General features: G+C 43.3%; 1 protein-coding gene across 1 annotated transcript in view; it reads left to right on the forward strand.

The window, feature by feature from the left end:
• The window catches only part of KDM4C (lysine (K)-specific demethylase 4C), a 314090-nt gene that overhangs the window by 141290 nt on the left and 156511 nt on the right, over nucleotides 1-16289 (forward strand). Inside the window, exons 8-10 of the mRNA XM_006863764.1 lie at nucleotides 6868-7061; nucleotides 10477-10721; nucleotides 13380-13709. Coding sequence (XP_006863826.1) covers nucleotides 6868-7061; nucleotides 10477-10721; nucleotides 13380-13709 — 769 coding nt within the window. The remainder of the gene's footprint in view (nucleotides 1-6867; nucleotides 7062-10476; nucleotides 10722-13379; nucleotides 13710-16289) is intronic.

Here is a 16289-nt window from a genome sequence, read left to right on the forward strand (position 1 = left end):
CGATGGGTGGGTTTAATGTGGCTTTATTTTGCTGTTTGTCTCGAGTCAAGCACCTTAATAGAACCTGCCAGGGAAGTTAGTTCTGCATGTTGGGAGACTGCTGGCCTCTCACTGATTTAATTCTTGTTTTTCCATCTTGATTTCTTAGAATACTAATGAGTTTTCGTACAAGTAGAGTTTCTCCCTACAAGAGGCAACTTGGGAAAGTGGGAAGGAAAAAATAGTGGAAGTTTTCCACTAACTTGCCCATTGATGATGTTTTTAAGATTTGGCCAGAGAGAAAATGAAGGAATACTTAAAACCGTTTGCACATTTGGGATTTGGCCAGAGAGAAAATGAAGGAATACTTAAAACCCTTTGCATGTTTGGTTTTCTATCTTCTGTTGGTGTTTCTTCTCCTTATGGTTGGATCTACCTTCCTCTTCTTTTAATTCATTTCATGAAATTAATAGTAGAGTAAACGGGAAAATAAGCTCTTTCATGTAGTCTCCTAGGAAAACAGTTCTTTGTTGAAAAGATAATCAGTGCCAGGCTGATCCTGAGTGGGAAGCCAGCATTTGCCAGTTAAGATGAATCTGAGATGCTGCCTTATTTACACAGAGAACTGCCTCCTCATGGTTGTCTGAGGAAGTATCTGAAAAATCATGTGTTCTCAATTAAGAAAATGCATTTCCAATACAATTTTTGTTTTACTTACTTAGTGTTAAAATTCTGACTATTCTGTTAGCAATAAAAAGTGTTTAATAAATAGTACGTTAAAAAAAAAAAAAAATCTTAGCTTTAATTGAGGCGATTCCTGTTTTAGAAGCATCACCAGAGAGCTTTCGGCTCACAGAGGACTTGCCATCGTGTGTGTGCACACTGTGGTACCTAGACAGGGTTGACGAGTAAGTCAAGGGCGTGTTGTTTTCCTGAGAGTCAGGTTCAAAATGCAGTCTATACATAAAGGATTTAAAAAGATGATGACCTAGAGTTTGTTTAAGGAGGCCTGGTGCCACTCTGGTTGAGTGCTCGGTTGGTAACAGAAAGGTTGGCGGTTCAAATGTACCCAGCGGGCTTCAAAGAAGAAAGACCTGGCAGTGTGTGTCTGTATGGGAACCCTATGGGGACAGTTCTAATCTGTCATGTGGGACTGCTATGAGTAGAATTGAACAATAAGAATTTATTTCATCGCCTTTTAGTTACATGTGCTTCTCCCAAGTAGGGTCACCCTTATTAATGCAGATCTCCTAGAGCTTCTGTTCTGGGAGAAGCATGACCATTGTGTCACATTGTTTTCACATTTACTCCCAGATGTCCTCTCTCACCCTAGCTCCCCCAAATGTTCTTCCTTAGCGTTTCTTTACATGAATGCAGAAAGTTCACTCAAGAGGTAGAGGGGATACAGCCTTCGTCTCTGATTCGGCAGAAGTGGACCAGCAGCGGACATGCCCACCATCTGTCAGCTGGCTTTGAACATGGCCAGCCCAGCCCAGCGAGGCCAGGAAGGTGGCTTCGTCTGTGTTCAGACCTTGTCACTCCACACATTCCCATGTGCTCTGTACCTGCTTGGTGAAGGGGAATATTTCCTCCAGTGATATCCAGCAAGGCTCTCGGCCATTCTGTGCCTTAGCTTCTCACCCCTGAATTAGGGCAGTTGGAGCAGTTGAACTTCTGATAGGATTGTGCCCAAGTCGTTAAGAGGAAGGCCTGCTGTTGGAATGGTTAAGCATGCTGCTGCTAACCCAAAGTTCTCCTGTGTCTCACCTGTGAGTTGGAATCGACTCAACAGCACCTAACAACAACATCAGGAGTTAGTTAAAAAGAAATATCGGGAAGACTTTCAAAAGTGACAGTCAATTTTTTTGAGCATTGAGGGAAAAAATGATCAGTCATTTCTGCCTGTTCTCATAAATGGTCTTACAGACTGTTGTTGGCAAACATTTATATTTATAAAACATCATAGATTCCTGAGAGGGTTCAGAGCCCCAGTTTTGTCTGATTATGCCCCAGTGAATTTTGCCACATTCATTCATTCATCAGAATTGGGTAAATTCAGAACAAAATGACTCATTTACACCCGCTGTATGAGGAGACTTCAGAAAATGCATGGAAAAAATGGAATTAAAAACTATGTTTAATTGTCTTTGTGTGGAAAATGGAATTATCTTTTTATTCTGCTTTTCCCTGAACTTTTGAAGACCCCTCATATGGGAGTCCTCCTGGTGTGGCGTGCTGTAGGATAATGCAGTGGACCGCATGATCGTTTTGAACTGCAAGATTGGTGATTCGCGCTCACTCGTCATTCTCAGGAAAACACTACGAGTTGGAACTGACTCGACAGCACTTAACAAAAACAACAACATATGTGACTCCTGGTAGTGTAGTGGTTAAAAGCTTGACTGCTCACTGCAAGTTCGAGCCCACCATCTGTTCCAAGGGACAAAGACGTGGCAGTCTGTTCCCATAAAGATTTACAGCCTCAGAGACCCTATCCAGGGCCGCTATGAGACAGAACCAGCTCAACAGCACACAGTAACAGCATCAAGAAGACTCTAAGAAGTTGAATTTCATGCTGTGGTTTCCACGGCACAGCAAGAGCGTGTTGTTTAATATCCGTGCCTCTGCAGGTCCACAGCCTTTCTGTCAGATACTCAGCTGAGTGTTGAGAAGTAGAAATTCTGAAGGTAATTTGGACAGAATCTTATGGGGACCCCTAGAGCAAACTGTTTGAATCCATTCCCCTTCCTTTCTCATAGTTTTTCTTTGTCTGTCTGAACAGTGTCCCCATGGGTCAGAAAGATCGAGTTTCTCGTCCCATACCTTAAATTGCTTTATAATTGCCTCACTTTATAAGGGAGACATATCCTAGCATGCTGAAGTCTGGAAAAAAAAAAATACCCAGAAGAAATTAATGTGAACCTATTAGAGGAGGAATAGAGGAAATGTATTTTGGGAACTTGTTAGTTAGACTACTGGACAGACTGTCTCAATTTGACTTGGTATCATGCATAAAAATCAGCAATATTGCCGCCGACCTCTGGTATGCATGCTGGTTGCTCTCAGGTGCATTCCAGCTGCAAGGAAAACTTGTGATGTGATTGTTTCCAGGTAGTTGGTAAAAGGAAGCATGTGATGGCACAACAGTTAAGCGCTTGACTGCGCACCAAAAGGTTGGTGGTTTGAATCCACCCAGAGGCATGTTTGGAAGACAGACTTAGAAACCTGCTTCCTAATGACCACAGCCTAGGAAGCCTTCAGAGCAGTGCCTCCTCTGCTCAGGTGGGGTCACTATGACTCGGCACCGTTGCAATGATGGCAGCTGACAACAGCAATCTTGATTACTGACTTAATCCTCCATGAGCCAGTCTCCAGTAACTTCTGACAACCCATCTCTCCACCCTGGGTATACCCAGGTGGCTGTTGTTAACAACAGCCCTGTTGCCTGCTTACTCACGGTGACCCCTTGCACAATAGAGTAAAATTCTGCCTGATGCGGTGCCATCCTCTTGATTGGCTGCAGATTAGACTATTGTGATAGGGTTTCACTGGTTGGTTTTTGGACATGGATTGCCAGTCCATTCTTCCTGGTTTCTTGTAGCCCGACTTTTGTTCAGCATGACGGCCACACAGAGGTGTCCACTGGTAGATGGGGGTGAGGGGGTGGGAGGGTGTCTGGTCTTGAGGGTGCATTGGCCCTCCTACATAGAAGACAAGATTTCTGCCACAGTTCAAGGGGCTACTCTGGTTTTCAGAATATTTTAAGGCCTTTTTTTCTCTTTATTTTTTCTTAGTTATCATTTAATGTTTATAAATTGACTGAAAAGCAGAATATCTTCACACATTTTTGCATACTTTCAAAAGTATCTCTGTTAGACATTTGCACAACAATCATTTCTTAATTAACCATCCTGTATGTCAGAAAGGATGTATGTTAAGTTGATGCTTCAATTTCTAGGTCTTGTGCTCAATATTAGCCTCTCACTTATTAGTTATATACTGTGGCTATACATTTTATCATTCCACCTGCCAAGTGACTTCACATTTTTTTTGGTCTCAGATAGGTGCTAATTTTTAAAGTCATCTTCATCTTTAAATCCAGTTGCTAATTTGATTTGACTTCTTGGGACAAAAATGAGCAAATAACTGTGATTCGATGTGATACATCTTAAGTGCTGTAGAGTTGGTTCTGACTCATAGTGACCCTGTATAGGGTTTCCAGGGTTTGAACCTCCGACTTTTTGTTTAGCAGTCCAGTGCTGAGCCTACAGTGCCATATGTAATATTTCTTAAAGTAGTGAAATCTGTGAGAATTAAATGAAAACTGGCTCTGACAACCTTTTGTTTACCTTGGGACTTAATGGTTTTGACTGATGTGTATGTTCTTTAAATGAGCAGCTAGAATTACTGTTCCTACTGTTTTGATTTCATATGAAAAAGTTTGCTTGAAAAGTATTACGTACAATTGTTTATTGTTCTTAGTCCCAATATTTAGTCTGCATTTGAAAAATTTACTGGATGGGACTTTCTAATTTCGCTTGCCTTCTATTTCTGTGGACTTCTGGTGTGGCTCGTTGGGTTTAATGCTCTGGATTACAGGGTCAGTTTGAACCACAAGGTCGGCAGTTCAAGCTCACCAGGCACTCCTCAGAAACCCTATACAGGGTCCATATGAGTCAGGACAGACTTTATGGCATTAACAACAACAACAATTTCTGTAGTGCATTCTAACTGATCTCATTTAAATACCACAGGGGTTTCGGCAGTTGTTGTTGTTTATTAGTACTAATGAGAGCCCTGGTGTGACTGTAGGAATGTAGACAATGCACTGAACGGTTAACCGTAAGGTCGGCAGTTCAAACCCACCAGCTGCTCTTGGAAACTGTATACAGGGTTGCTATGGGTTGGAGCTGACTTGACGGCACACACAAGAGCAGGTTTTCTGTGTGTCGCTGAAGGTTTGGACTGTGATGTTGGCCTTTGCGTTATGTTGAGTGTTTGATGACTCTATGTCTGCAGTCAGTTAAGTGGTATATCTTGTTGTGTGGAGACGGGGACGGGCCCATTAACAACCGAAATCTCCCCTGCCAAAGAAGCGGACCATTTCTAAACTGAGAATGAGTAAGATTCATGAAAAGACGATTGATCCCTGTTTTTGCAGAATTAAAGAACCCTGGTGGAACTGTGAGCTAAGCATTGGGTTGCACAAGTTGGGAAGTTCAAACCCACCAGTTGCTCCACAGGAGAAAGATGAGGCTGTCTGTTTTTGTAAAGATTTACAGTCTCAGAAATCCTATGTAGGGTCCCTGTGAGTTGGACTCGACTCGATGGCAATGGATTGCTGACATGGACAAGCACGGATTATATTTGGACTCTAGGGACTGGGCTCCTTGGGTTGAGGAGGAATACAGATGTTTATTGACCTACAGTGATAGAGAAATCTGGAAACCTCACCGGTGCAGTAAAATATCAGAGCCCTTGAGTTCCAGGCTTGGGAATTCAGATTGTATTGTAAAGGCAGAGCAGTGTCATTAAACCTTACTGAACTTAAAAAGTGAAAGATATCAAGGTATTTGAGGGAGATTAAAGTAGCAGCCATATAGATGGATTGATGTTAGGAGAGACTGCAGACTGGGAAATTAGCTAGACTTGTTACTCTACAATTCAAGGTCTGACACAGAAGCCGGAAGGATGCTTGGCAGGAGGAAATGATGCAGGAGGCATTTGAGAGGAAGACTTGACTGCAGATGGAGACAGATTGGATTTCTAGGGGTGGAAGTATCAGGAAATGTCGACTGTGAATTTAGGAATATGGACGAACAGTGGCATCATTGATACCGCCAGAATGTCTGTCTGCAGCTGAATGTGAAGCTGCCGCCGGGTTAGGCATGCCGAGTGCAAGGTGAACTTTCAGATCATAATGCCTGCCAACCTTAGACTCTATGGAGTCTGGGGCTGGTAATTGCTAAGACTGTGGAATTCATTTGCCTGGAGATGATAATTATATCAAGGCTATTCAGCCACCCAGTCTGTGAGCAGGGGTGTTTGATCGTCAAGCCATACCAGCTCGGTCTTTGAGACTAGTTTCATAACGTATGTTGAATGATGACTGCCCCAGTGCAGAGCATGTTGGCCTTTACTTAATTTAAACACATGTGAAGTCCTTGTAGGGAACCTTCATGTAAAGGACTGATAACTAGTGGTTTATAAGACTCAAGGTCCCAATGGATTAGAAATAACCTTGGCTTTGAAATATTGACCTAAGCGCCATTGATAGAATTGTGTCGTTGTTGTTGTTGTTGTTGTTGGTGGTGGTGATGATGATGAATGGGGTATTATACATGACATGATGTAGACAAGACTATTCTTTAGCTCCGGAATTAGTTTTTGGCTACCTTGCAATTGTGTGTTTGTTGATACATATGAATGTGATTAACATCTTTCTTGGAGAAACATCATCTCCTTCCATTGATAAAAGTACCCTAGTTACATGCTCACTGGCTACTTTTGTACCTTGCCCACCCAGGTTTTCAGCCTAACAGACCTCTCAGATTTCAGCTCACTGATAGGTCCTCGGGTTGGGAGGGTCATCCTTCTATAGCATCCTTTCAGATGTATATGTCTCCCTTTTAGTTGTGGTGCCCCTGGACTCTTATAAAGCCTGTTTTCACCTGCCTTTTTCTCAGATGAATGTGAATATGTAGATTACCACCTCCATTCAAAATAAATTGGGCTGGTCACCCAGAAAATGTCTGAAAAATGTAAAACATTATCCTCAGCTACACAGAGAGTAAATATTCACGTCTGGTCCATCCAAGAATTGACTTAGGTGTGGTTTCTGTGAAGCTACTGAATTGCTTAACACACCTGAACCCTTTTGTGTTTCAGTGCACCTGCAGGAAGGACATGGTGAAAATTTCTATGGATGTCTTTGTGAAGAAGTTTCAGCCGGACAGATACCAGCTTTGGAAGCAAGGAAAGGATATCTATACCATCGATCACACAAAGCCTACTCCGGAATCCACACCGGAAGTCAAGGCGTGGCTTCAGAGGAAAAAGAAAGACAGAAAAGCATCCAAGAGGTACTGGCCCCTACGCAGCCCCTCCCTCCACCAGCATCGGGCTGCACCTGTGCAGAAACAATCCGGATTGAATGGGATTCCCAAAGCCATCCCATCCCATTTGCTTTTCCCCATTTAGGTTTCCTTAATGTTTTATGGAAAGTTTAAGGCAAACTCTTTTCAGTTCTTGAGATAAATGATCAGCGGCCCCAGGAAGGAGCTGTGTATTGTGTTTGAGAATGGGGTATTTCTGAAGTCATTATATTAGGCAGATAGAATAATACTGGAACTCCTTTAGACCCTTTACTCTGATGTATTTGTAAATTCATATTGGTTCTCACCATTCGGCTCCATATTTCTGTCAACTTCAGTAACTTGATTTCCATTGTTTTCATTCTCCTGCTGACGTTCTTTCTGACGTGAGTGCTTCTCATCTCATTTGGCATACATCTAAGATATATTAACTTTCTTATCCGAATGCCCATATTTTACCATATTTTGTACACTTGATTTTTCTCTTTTACGCAGCGTCCATGCAAAGTAGACACATGGTGTCTCTGGTCCCGGTGCCCATGTGATCGTGGGCATTTTGCTGCCTCAAACTCTTTTAAGACCAGCTTATTCCGTACTTTGAATTTTTTGTTGAAACCACATGTTTTTTATAATGGAAGGCATTTTGACTAGAATGGGGGGAAAATAGTCTTTTTTGAAGTAATATGAATTTGATAAAATCAGTGGGACATTTATGTCCCCAAGGGGTCTCTGGTGCTTGGGTTGGTGGAATGAGGCCTATTTCTTCAGATTCATGCAGTTAGATTCAACAATGTTGTTGTTAAGTGCTGTTGAGTCAGTTAGACTTGTAGTAACCCTGTACAGGGGTTCTGAGGACAGACCTCCAATAAATGGCAGCGTGAACTCAAAGTGGGATAGGAGCTTCCCACTAAACTCCAGAGACCGAAAAATGTTGGTGGGCACTAGGTGTCCCATGGGTCACAAAAGGTTAAACACCCATTGGATGGGGCACACCTTATGTTCCTCAGTCCTCAACTGCTCTTTTCTTTCCAGTTCTTCTGTTTTCCAGTTAATATTACATATTTTCCCTCTCCAGTATTATTCCTTGTTTTTCTTTGTGATTATAAAAATAATAGTATTTGCTCTTTGGAGAAAATGTGTACTATAAGGAAGAGAATAATGAAGCATTGCAAATCATCCAAAGATAACCAGAGTTTGCATTTTGTATATATCCTTTCTGTATGTATTTTCTGTATTAGTATATTATGTCACATTATGCACCTTCCAAATGAGGGGCCATGCTCATTAACAATTAGATGGCCAGATCTGCGAGTGCGTCGTCATGTAATGACGTGATGTTAATGCCTGTGCATACTCACCCTGTCCCCTGTACGTCCGTGGGCCTATAGCTTGTTTCTGTTTTCTTGCTCTTGGCGACACTGATTCTAAACCTTTGCTGCATGTGAATGCTTATTTTCTGACGCTTTTCCCTACTGACATGAATTTTCTGGTATTTGAGAGTAGTGTAACGAAGCATCTGTCAGAACCTGGTCACAATGCCACAGTTTGTAAGAGCTTTTCACTGAGGAACAGTTTCTGAAGGACAGAATTAGTTAGCAGAATGAAAAGCTCAACTATCCCTACTTTGCCCTAGAGTTGACATCAGTGATGTTTGTTTAGTTTAGAGTTAGTTTTCAAATCAGTTTGGTGGGGCAGACTGGCGTCTTGAAATTAGAACGCAAAATGGAGTCGTAAACAGTAGACTCCTGGTGTAGTGCTGTAGGATAAGCACTGGACTGCGACCGTAGGGTCGGCACTTGAAACCCACCAGTCCTCAGAAACCCTGCACAGGGGCGCTATGAGTAGGAACCAACTCGATGGCACTTAACAACAACAAAATAATAACCTCGTACATCCCATGTAATAAAGATAAGTGCCAACCCATGATGTGTGTACGTGTGTACATATGTCGTCTCTCCCCTGACATCTACCTCTCACTATGGATCGCATTAGAAAGAGCTCAAAGGGTAAATGGCTTTAAGCAGTGTCTTTGATGTACACAATTCACAATGCTCTGACTAGTCTCCTCGAAACTACCCACACTCTTCTGGATTGACAGAGAACATAGATCTGTGACAATGAGCAGATTGGAGATGGCCTTTCAGTAAATTAAAGCAATCAACAGACTGATAGCAGTACTCGCCAAGCTAGAATGAACATGCTCAGCCTTGTGGCGCCTCCACACCGCTTGCCGAATTCCCTGAAGGAATACTCTTCATAGGGACATTTACTAGAGAGCGTGATCCACTGAAATAAAGAGATGTCAGCCAACACACTTCACCTATCCTGGTGGCACGATGGTGAAGTGCTCAGCTGCCGAATGAAACGTAGTCATCTGTCTGAACGCTCGGTGGGAGAAAGAGGTGGCAGTCTGCTTCTATAAAGATTGTTGCTGTTGGTAAGTGCCTTTGAGTTAGTTTGACTCATAGCAACCCTGTATAGGGTTTCTCAGGAGCAGCTGTTGGTTGGGTTTGCACCATGACCCTGTGATTAGTGTCCAGCACTTACCATACAGGGCCACCATAAAGAGTGGTGGTGTTAGGTGCCATCAACTTAGTTCTGACTCACATTGCCCTGTAGAGGGTTTCTGAGGCGTGGTTGGTGAGTTTGAACCGCCGACCTTGTGGTTCAAACTGACCTTGTGATCCAGTGCTTATCTTACAATGCCACCCGGCTTCTTTTTCTATGACCTCTGCCCTCTCTGACTTCCTCAGTGTTCTGGTGTTTCTTATTGTCTGTTTATATGTGTTTTGGATACTGAGCACATGGTTGTTTGGTTTGTTTTGTAATTGTGCCTACATGAAAATATTTGGTATGTACCACGTACATAGCTATACCTATGAAAAAAGAGCTGTGAAATGGCTGGCTAGAAAATACAAAGGTAGGAGAAAATAAAAATGATGCCCACTGTGAAAATAGCAAGTTGATTTTGACTGTTGAATATGTACAGTTATTCTTTGGCTGGCGATTTGAACAGGGCTGCCAGCTGCTTTTCTTTGGTTCAGTCCCTGGTTTTATGGGCTCTCCTGATTTCTCTTTTCCTTTTTGTTTTTAATGGTCCAAATTACGAATAATTGACTCATTTTCGTTTCTTCCCATGGTATCGTTGTTCACCTTATTTTTACTGTTGACTTCTTGTTGATTTATAAAATTGTAGTAATGGCCTTAATTCTGCAGTTGTTTTCAGTGGTTTGCATCATACTTGTTGTAACTTGTTTGTATTGTATCAGTTGTGAAGGCTATCTGCAAAGCGATGACATCATCGTCTCTTCCGAAGTTAGCGAGAATAGCATTGATACTGGTGCATGTTTCATCTCGTCCGTCGCAGACCACCTGCCCTGACTGCAGATTCTCTTGTTCCTAGTCTCCAGTGCCCTCAGGGTCTCCTTAAAAGACCCAAGACTGAAGAGGATGAGCAAGAACTTGCCATAGCTGGTAGCATGGAATTACCCACCCCCACCCCAGCCACAGAGAACCTCAAGGTCACTGAAATGGCGGGCTCGTCGGTGAATGTGGTCAGCGGTCCAAAAAGAGCACCTTCCCAGGTGGTGACCTCTGCTAAGAGGGTGAAGCTGGAGTCGAACTTGGCATATAACGTCAAAGTCTCAGGTGAGGCAGCAGCTGTCTATACTGCTCACATAAGCGAATGATGACTTGATGCCCGAAGTTACTGTCCAGTAAGAGATGGCTCTGTGGAGACCCGGTGTGGCACTGAAGGATAAGCACTTGACCTCAAGTTTGGCAGTTCAAATCTACCAGCTGCTTCTCAGAAACCCTATATAAGATCGCTATGAGTTGGAACCGACTCAACAGCTCTTAACAACAACTTGTAACAATAACAAGAGATTTGTTGTTGTTGTTGTGTGCCGTTGAGTCAATTCCAGCTTGTAGCAACCTTGTAAAGGGTTTCTAAGGAGTGGCTGGTGGGTTGGAACCACCGACCCTGTGGTTTGTAGTCCAGTGCTGATCCTGCAGCACTGTATCAGGACTCCAGTTGTCTTAACCAGTAAGCGATGGACAGATACGGAGTAAGAGGCCGAGAGAGTTGTCCACAGTCAGAACTGCTGTCCCAGGGCAGCAACCTGGAGACCAAGGGCCAGAAGCATCTGCTTCCTTTAATAAAACAGAGATTCTGAAATGAAGAAAAATTAAAACAACAACAACAACAACAAAAAGACAAGATTTGTTTAGTGCAATTCAATTTACAATATGCCATACATTTCTGAAAAGCTTCTCTTAAACCTACTTGGAACAGAGAAACCCAATCAGAGATCGTTCTCTGCAGATTCTTAGCTATCAACGTAATTTTCAGAAGAAAATAAATGATTACAGTTTTAAGAAAGAACAAGGTCAATGAAAAGTTATTTTAGTGAGGGGCTGCTTCTTTAGTCTCCAGCCCATCACTTCTGAGTCTCCAATACTGTTGTTTTCTAGCAGATATCTCAGAGATGGCTTTAAGGCACTGCCTCTTTGAATTTTGTGGAAGCTTTTCTTCTCTTCCTAAATGAGGCGATTGGAAATGCCTGCTGTTGTCTCTTCTAGTACATTAGCAAATCCTTCTGTCTTGGGGCCATACCCAAATGCAACCACCTCCAGTGCTTCCACTCCTGTTTAAGCCCCCTAATCTCTTACCTGCATTATTGCCAACATTGCTACCTTCTTGTTTTTCAGCATCTACTCTAGCCTGTCACGTAGGAATCATAGTGACCTTTTAAAAAAGTCATAGATTCTTCTCCCTACCTTCTTCTTCATCTTTTCAGTGAAGATATGTCCTACTCGAGTCTTTTGCCTCTTGTCAACCTCACTGCCTTTTGTTTGCCCAGCAAACTGATATTGTAGACCTTAGGTGCAGAGTGAGGTGGATAAAGACAGTTAAAATCCGGTGTAGCTGTAGTACCACCACCAGTATAGGGCGTTGCTGAAACACCTAAGAAAGACCCCAAACAGACAGGAGGCTGAACTGAAAAGAGCTCTTTTCGTAGCTGATATTCTGAATTGAGTAATAGATGTTGGCGAGACAGAGAAGGTAGGGAAAGGAATTCTAGACAGTGCAAAGTAGGCAGTTGTACAATCCCCAAAAAGAACCCCTAAAAACTAGTGCTGTCAAGTTGATTCTGACACACAGTGACCCTAAAGGACGGATTAGAATTGCCCATAGTGTTTCCATGGCTGCAGACTGCTTCATCTTTCTCCTGTGGAGCAGCTAGTGGGTTTGAAGTGGTGACCTCTTGATCAACATCGGAGCCCTTAACAGTGTGTTTCCGGGGCTCCTGTGTTTGTACAGTTGAGTCATTTCCAACTCCTAGAGGTCTTACAGGACACAGTAGAACTGCTCCTAAGGTTTCTGAGACTATAAATCTCTACAGGAGCAGATAGCCGTATCTTCCTCCCATGGAGGACTGCTGGACTTAAACCACTAATAATGTGGTTAGCAGCTCAGTGCTTACTCCACAATGCCACTAGGGCTCCTTCTTTTGTACAGTACTTGTGGACAGTTCTTTTTAGTCCCTTCTGATCACTTCCATACTTGGTTTAATTAATCTCTTTATGAATTGCTGGGTAGTTGGACTCAGGGGATCCAATTTCATTAGTTCCCGCACTTGTATTTTGACCTCCAGCTTTCGAGAGCTAGCAAAGTACTTAATTTAAAAGCTAATGCTTGAGCCCAAAGCAGACTTGGCTGGATTAAGCATCTGACAGTATTCGAGGAATAGAAATGACACTTAACATGCGCTTGTGCAACCCTGTGTGTTTGCATGTGTATGCATATGTGTGCATGTATGTGTGTGAGATGGGGGTAGGATGAATAGAACTGGACAGGCGATTCCAGAGCTATGATGTTCTTCTCCTGGTCCATACTGCCAGTGTGTGATGCAGGGTTAGCCCAGCGAGTCCTGGTTATTGCATCTGCACGACCTTCGTGTGTCTTTTCAGCGGGCATGGTTCATCAGTAGCACCTCATAGCACCATGGATTGGTCCATCCCCCTTAGGTTTGGAAAGAATTCAAATTGCCCTTGCCTTGGATGATTGCTGGTGTTGCCCTGGCTTACGGCAGTACTCTATAGCACAACTTCATTTTGATCTCTTGTACGATTTTTCTTTCATCCATAGTTCATGGTGCTTTGGTGTGACCTTTCAGACTCATATCTGTGGAAGTTTAGGGGGGCGGTTGGAAGACTGAGACTCAGTTGGGAGTAGTTTACAATTCTCTGCAGTTATAATTCAATGGAAGACCTGTTGACACTCTGTCTTGTTCGACTCCTCAGCACACAGTTGCTCACGCACATCTGTAATGCAGAGAGTGAAAACCAAGAGGGAGAAGCCCCCCTGTGCCACCGCTCTGCTTCCCATCACCAAGAAGGCTCGTTATACTGTCATGGTAACGAGTGTCCGTGTGGCGTCCAAGGGAGCAAACTTTGCCAGGCCTGCATGGCCCAAGTCGCCCGAGTCATGCTCCTCCCTGTCGGATACGAATGGCATGTGGACAGAGGAAGAGGACAGCGACGAGGAGAGCCAGATGAATGGTCTGGAACCCGGCGAGATCCCAACCATCCACAGTGGAGAGAGAAGTGGCTTCAAAGTCCCCTGTGTATGTGGCAACTTTGCTTGTTGTTGAATTCCTGGTGTGGTGAGAGGGTTTTCCAAAAGCAGCATAATGTGCACTGAGCTCTTGTTTCAGGGCAGAAATGAAGAACTTTTCCCATCTTCCCTTAGATCACCTGGGAGGTAAGCTTCCTGCGAACTCTTGTTCACAGGGTGATAATTCAGAGAGCATGGAATTCCAGGTTTAGGTTTTCTGCTTTTTTAGAAGTTTGGAAAGCTAACCTTTTTAAATTCACAGGCAATTATAAGAAATGGTGCAGAGACATTCCATGTACCCTTTATCCACTTTCCCCTGGCTCATACCTTATTGCCAAACCATGGGGTAGTATCACATCAAGGATGCTGACATGGATGCAGGCAGATATAGAGCAGACCTGTCCCCATGCAGGATGAGTCATGACCAAAAGGGGGGAATGTAGAACAGAATTCTGACCTGCTTTCAACAGGCTTTCCAGGGCCTCTATTTATGCATTAGGCCTCACCTGGCCACTGTGTCCTCATGGGGCTCAGTCCTAATGCCAGGCTGACCCTTCCTGGGCTGTCTTTGTCCACAAATAGGCCTTTTACCTTTCCTAGTCAAGACCCTTCTTTAAAAAAAGAAAAAAAAAAACACAAACATATATACATACATACATATATATATACAATTTATTTTGTTGTTGGAAATATCCACCATTTCATCAGTGTCTCTAATTCAGTGACATTGATTATCCAGCCATCCCCAGGCTTTGGTCCTGAATTCCGCTTTCCCCATTGACATGAGTTGTTCATGTGATCCCAGGTAGATAGATCTCAGAAGAGTCCCGTGTTCAAGGCCAACATGCTTCAGTAGTCAAGCTCTAAACGACTGTGTGCTTTCAGGAAGCTTCTGGGGATATTTTTGGTTTAGATTTAAAGCTTCTCTCAGGGCAGTGGTTTCAGGGGTTCATTCAGTTTGCATGGTTCCAGAAAGTCCAGTGTCTATGGAAATTTAAAATTCTGTTCTACATTTGCCTCCTTTTGATCATGATTCTGTTCTAGAATCTCTGATGGAAATGTTCAATAACGGTAGCTGAACATCATCCAGTTCTTCAAAACCTCTCTTGATTGCCTACTTCCCCTTCTGACTCTTTGGAAAGGGCCTCCCCATTTCTTGGATGTCCTGGTATAATTTAATATTAGATGATTCCCCCCCTCCCCACACACACACCTTAAACTGCCCTTGCAGCCATGAGACTATGCCTGGGTCAGGTGTGAGGACGATGTGTGATGATCCTCAGAACTCATTGACTCCTTTTAGTCTATGCAGCTTTGTTCTGTGAATTCCCATGGATGGCTAGGAAGAGCCCACCTGTGTGGGTCCAGAAAGTGGCCTAACTTCTGGACAGCCCCTTTCTTGGGATTCCTGCTCATTATCTCAGCACACCTTTTCAGACCCAAGAATGGCAGTGGGGGTTACGTAGGACAGTCTTGTGGATACCCTAGGAGTCTTAGAATGAGAGCTCAAATAGGTAGATACTCTCTTCATTGGGTCCAGTAACTCTGATCAACGTATTCATGACTGCACATTACCCCTAGCTCTGAGGTAAATGCTTATCAAAAACTCAGGAAAACATGGCCCGGTTCATTTGAAGAGTTGGCTCGAAGGTTGAAGGTAGTGTTCACAGACTAGTAAACAGAATTCACACCTAACTAAACAAGCCTCAGCAGATATTAGAATTCTTTGTAGAATGGCAGATGAGTCATAAGCCTGCTTCGATTTTGTTTGGTGGCCTTCTTTAAACTAGAATGGAGCAAAGACGTCTTTTGCATTTGCTTGCTCTCAGGTTAGAAGGATTATACAGGCATGCCTTTACTCTTCATCATTTCATGCATCAAAGAGGTGGGCAGCCCAGGTAAGGGGGTGCTGCTGCAGATGGCCAGGCGGTGCCATGCTCCTCCTTGGAAACAGCAGACAGGGTCCCTTTGCTCACCCTAAGGTTGCAGACCATGACCCCTGTAGGGAACCTCAGACCCTTTTCATTTTTGTATCATTTTGACCAGTGTTTGCTGGTGTTACGTATAATACAACGTGTATACTGGTAGTGTGTGTGCCTCCCTTGTAACAGAATTATAGTGGTTCCTGTTAGAAGGGCCATGTGATCTTTGAATGGAAGGATGTGTACAGCCTCTGCTGGTGGGCTTGCGTTCTCTGTGAAGAGAAAAAGTAGAAACACCTCAAAACATTCATATGTGAGCACCACAGAGTTGACAAAGGGCCACGTCCTCTGTGTCTGTGACTACGGAGGTCCGTCCTGCATTCTGATTAAAGGATGCTGGGAAACTGGTCATCTACTGAATCTGTGCATGGTTGACAAGCCTGCCCTGTGCTACTGCTTTCATCTGAAGTAGAAGGAAGTTAGCTGACTTCTTGGTAAAATTACTGGTAGAATGGGCACCTGTTGTCTTTTATTTTTAAAGTTATTTATACATACATACATACATACATACATACATACTGATTCTCCAAGAGGCAAACAAGTCCCAAGAGTTCATAACAATTAAGTAATCATAAATTACCATTCACTCTGTGTGTGTGTGTGTGTGTGTGTGTG

This window comes from Chrysochloris asiatica, unplaced genomic scaffold (genome assembly GCF_000296735.1).
Source record: "Chrysochloris asiatica unplaced genomic scaffold, ChrAsi1.0 scaffold00056, whole genome shotgun sequence".
Lineage (NCBI taxonomy): Eukaryota > Metazoa > Chordata > Mammalia > Afrosoricida > Chrysochloridae > Chrysochloris > Chrysochloris asiatica.